At 49.6% G+C, this 4,453-nt stretch overlaps 1 protein-coding gene across 1 annotated transcript; it reads right to left on the minus strand.

Moving 5' to 3' along the window:
• Positions 1 to 628: 628 nt before the first annotated feature.
• LOC126691281 (uncharacterized) lies at positions 629 to 2,965 on the minus strand. Its single transcript, XM_050386336.1, has 3 exons — positions 2,470 to 2,965; positions 1,117 to 2,348; positions 629 to 844 (listed from the first exon to the last, which is right to left on the minus strand). The coding sequence occupies exons 1-3, from the start codon at positions 2,963 to 2,965 to the stop codon at positions 629 to 631; spliced, it is 1,944 nt and encodes a 647-aa protein (XP_050242293.1).
• Between the last annotated feature and the right edge of the window lie 1,488 nt (positions 2,966 to 4,453).

Consider the following 4,453-nt stretch of genomic DNA (forward strand, 5'->3'; position numbering starts at 1 on the left):
TTTTTGGATTTGGCCTTGCTGACCTACTTTATGAATCCGTCAGTTTCAGGATCCCGTCTAGATGATGATTGCTTCACCCATGGGTCCGTCGGCTTTTTAGTCCGTATGTTATGGACTTAGTCGTTTGGTTTGTTCACTTTTTGCGAACTTAGCTGTCCATTCCGTGGACTCTAAACCGTAGACTTAAAAATAAACAAATCAGCAATTTTAAATAAACTCCTCTTATTGCCATGCATTTGTAAATAAAAGTAATTAAAACCAAATCCTGCCCCTTGGGCTTAAAAAAGAAGAATTGTTGCAAAAGATTAAAGTAAATGATAGTTCTGAGGAGTGAGACTAAAGTTTTGCTGGAATGTAAAATAAAATAAAAAAGGGTTGAACTTCATGCTGCCGCTCCTACTGGTAGTACTTTCGTAGGTGCTCGGCGTTCCATGGGTGCGGCAGTTTCTTTCCTTCCAATGTCTCTAGATGGTATGTGCCTTTCCTTTGCCACGACGTGACTCTGTAGGGTCCTTCCCAATTGGGGCCGAGTTTCCCTTGGGTAGGGTCCCTAGCGACGCCCATGACCTTTCTAAGAACAAGGTCTCCAACCTGGAAGTCCCTGTGTCGGACCCGAGAGTTGTAATGTTTAGTCATACGGTCCTGGTACCGAGCGAGCCTTTGTTCTGCTACTGCTCTGATCTCGTCTACTAGGTCTAGCTGTAGTCGCATAGCCTCGTCGTTTTTGTTCTCGTCGTGGTTGTGCACCCTGTAGCTTGTGAGCCCAACTTCTGCCGGAATGACCGCTTCGCCTCCATACGTCAGTCGGAATGGTGTCTCCCCTGTGGGTGTCCTTGCCGTCGTCCTGTATGCCCATAATATGCTTGGCAATTCATCGGGCCATATACCCTTTGCCCCCTCGAGCCGAGTCTTGATAATCTTGAGCAAGGATCGGTTCGTTACTTCGACTTGGCCATTAGCTTGAGGGTGGGCGGGGGAGGAATAGTGGTTCTTTATTCCTAGTTGTGAGCAGAAATCCCGAAAGGGGTCGTTGTCGAATTGCCGTCTGTTGTCCGAGACAAAGACTCTAGGAATGCCAAACCTGCATATGATGCATCTCCAAACAAAGCTTCGTACGTTCTTCTCCGTGATTATGGCCAAAGCTTCAGCTTCCACCCATTTTGTGAAATAGTCAATGCCTACCACCAGGAACTTTAGCTGTCGTGCTGCTGTAGGGAAGGGTCCCATAATGTCTAACCCCCACTGTGCGAATGGCCATGGGGCCGTCATCGGGGTTAGTTCTTCAGTTGGTTGCCTAATGATATTGCTGAATCTTTGGCATTTGTCGCAGGTCCTGACGTAGGCTTCGGCGTCTTTCTGCATGGTGGGCCAATAGTACCCAGCTCGTATGAGCTTGTGCACCAATGATCTAGACCCTGAGTGGTTTCCGCAGACTCCTTCATGTACCTCTCTCATGACGTAATCCGCTTTTTCCGTACCCAAACATCTCAAATATGGTCGGGAGAAGCCCCTTTTGTACAGGACGTCTTTTATTAGGACGAATCTCGCCGCCCGGACCTTAAGTTTCCTCGCAGCCTCCTTCTCGTCTGGTAAGACCCCGTCTTTCAAATATGAGACTATTGGCGTGGTCCAGCTGTTCTCGGAGCATATTTCCTGCACGTTTCTTGGATTTATTAGCGGAGAAAGCTGAACGAACGAGAGTACATTACCCGGGATGACCATTTGTTCTGCTGAAGCGGCTTTTGCGAGGCGGTCGGCTCGCTCGTTTTCTCCTCTAGGAATTTGGACGACTTTAGCTTCCAGGTCATCCACTCTCGCCCTTAGTTTGTCAAGATATTTCTTCATCCTTTCGCCCTTGCATTCGTAGTCTCCATTTATTTGGTTAGTAATGACCTGAGAATTGCAGTAGATGACTACCCTTGTGGCTCCTGCTACTTTGGCGAGGTCGAGCCCTGCTATCAGCGCTTCATACTCCGATTCGTTGTTGGTAGCGAGGAAGTCGAGGCGGACCATACACTCGATGGTGTCTCCTTCGGGCGATATTAGCACGATGCCGGCTCCTTCGGCTTGTTTGTTGGATGACCCGTCCGTATATATACTCCAATGAGGGGACTCCTCTGCCCCCTTGACTTCGTCGTGGGTGAATTCAGCTATGAAGTCTGCGATGACCTGTCCCTTGACGGCAGTCCGTGGGCGGTACTGGATATCAAACTCGCTCAGCTCTATAGCCCACAATGCCAATCGACCAGCGGCCTCGGGATTGCTCATCGCCCGTTGTAACGGCTTGTCAGTCAGAACATTCACCGTATGGGCTTGAAAGTACGGCTTGAGCTTGCGGGCTGCCGTCACTAACGCAAAGGCGAGTTTTTCCATAGGCGGATATCTTTCTTCAGCACCGCGAAGCGCTCGGCTTGCATAGTACACGGGCCTTTGTATTTTTTCTTCTTCTCTGACCAAGGCAGCACTCACAGCTGCCGGGGAGATGGCTAAATAGAGAAAAAGCTCCTCTCCTGGCTGTGTCGGGCTCAGCAGCGGTGGGGGAGGAGAGGTAAGCTTTCAATTCTTCGAATGCCCGCTGGCACTCGGCAGTCCACTCGAAGGATTTCTTTAGCGTTCGGAAGAAGGGTAAACACTTATCTGTTGCCCTTGATACGAATCTATTCAGTGTCGCTATTTTTCCATTAAGGCTTTGCACTTCCTTCACATTCCTTGGTGGTGTCATCTCTATGATTGCCCGTATTTTGTCCGGGTTTGCCTCGATTCCCCTCTGGGACACCATAAATCCTAAAAACTTTCCTGCCGTAACTCCGAAGGCACACTTTTCTGGATTGAGCTTCATGTTGAAGGAGCGAAGTGTATCGAACGTTTCTTTGAGATCCGCCAGGTGATCCTCCTCCCTCCGGCTTTTCACTAGCATGTCGTCCACGTAAACCTGGACGTTCCTCCCAATCTGTCGTGCGAACATTTTGTTCATTAGTCATTGGTACGTCGCTCCTGCGTTTTTCAGGCCGAATGGCATCACTTTGTAACAGAAGAGGCCTTAACTGGTGACAAACGATGTCTTTTCCTGATCATCTTCGCACATTCTGATCTGGTTGTATCCTGAGAAAGCGTCCATGAAGCTCAGCAACTGATGTTGGGCCGTTGAGTCTACAAGTACATCGACTCTAGGGAGTGGGTAGCTATCTTTGGGGCAGGCCTTGTTAAGGCCGGTAAAGTCTACACACATCCGCCATTTCCCGCTCGTTTTTTTGACCATTACCACGTTTGCTAGCCAGTCGGGATAATACACTTCCCTGATGAAGTTCGCTTCTTGTAGCTTCCGGACTTCTTCTGCTATGGCTCGGTCTCGCTCGGGGGCGAACACTCTCTTCTTCTGTCGGATAGGCGGGAAGGTGGGTGATACGTTCAATCGGTGTACCATCATTGAGGGATCTATCCCTGGCATATCTTCATGACCCCAAGCAAAGACATCTCGACTGCCTCTAAGGAAGGCTATGAGTTCCTGACGGATGGCAGGATGAGCGAGTGTCCCAATTTTGGTCGTTCGGTCAGGATTGGAACTGTCAACTGATATCTCTTCTAACTTCTCTACTGGCTCCGTCATCGTCCTGTGTTCTTCTATGTTTAGAGCCTAAACTTGATCTTCCATTTCCATCATGGCCACGTAGCATTCACGTGCGGCCATCTGACTTCCGCGTAGCTCCTCAACTCCGTAGTCGGTTGGGAACTTAATCATCAGGTGGTAGGTGGAAGTTACTGCCTTCCATGAATTGAGCGTGGGTCGTCCGATGATAGCATTGTAGGCAGACGAGCAATCGACCACCAAGAATGTCACGTCCTTGATTATCTACTGAGGGTAATCACCTACTATTGCGGACAATGTGACCGCACCCAAGGGAAATACCCGGCTCCCTCCGAAGCCAACGAGCGGGGCGTTTGTCGGAACTAACCGCTCCCTGCCGATTCTCATCTGTTGGAATGCTGGGTAGTATAAAATATCTGCCGAACTGCCGTTGTCGACCAGCACTCGGTGAATGTTGTATTCTTCCACCCGTAAGCTAACTACTATCGCATCGTCATGTGGATGGTGAAGGCATCGTGCGTCTTCTTCCGAGAACCCAATTATGGGTCCTTCTCTTCGAGCTATCTTCAGCACAACTCCCGTCATCTGGACATTTTGTACCATCCGAATGTAGGTCTTGCGGGCCTTCTTGGACGACCCGGCGACAGTCGTTCCTCCTACGATCATCCTTATGTCCCCTATTGGGGGCCTTGGTCGCTCGTTATCCCGTCGGGGGCGTTGGTCTTGTGCAGGAGGATCCACCTTCTCCTTGCTAACGAATCTCTGCAATTTTCCTTGTCTGATAAGGGCCTCAATCTGCTGTTTGAGGTCATAGCAATCAACCGTATCGTGACCATGGTTGCGATGGAAACGGCAATACTTATCTCT

This window comes from Quercus robur, chromosome 7 (genome assembly GCF_932294415.1).
Source record: "Quercus robur chromosome 7, dhQueRobu3.1, whole genome shotgun sequence".
Classification (NCBI taxonomy): domain Eukaryota; kingdom Viridiplantae; phylum Streptophyta; class Magnoliopsida; order Fagales; family Fagaceae; genus Quercus; species Quercus robur.

Bases quoted from the DNA above. Each gene is read 5' to 3' on its own strand.
- LOC126691281 (XM_050386336.1), bottom strand. From the start codon at position 2,965: ATGTTCGCACGACAGATTGGGAGGAACGTCCAGGTTTACGTGGACGAC. The intron at 2,349-2,469 runs GTGAGTGCTGCC...CCTTTGCGTTAG, and splicing joins TAGCCATCTCCCCGGCAGCT to TGACGGCAGCCCGCAAGCTC. The intron at 845-1,116 runs GTACGAAGCTTT...ATGGGCATACAG, and splicing joins CCATAATCACGGAGAAGAAC to GACGACGGCAAGGACACCCA.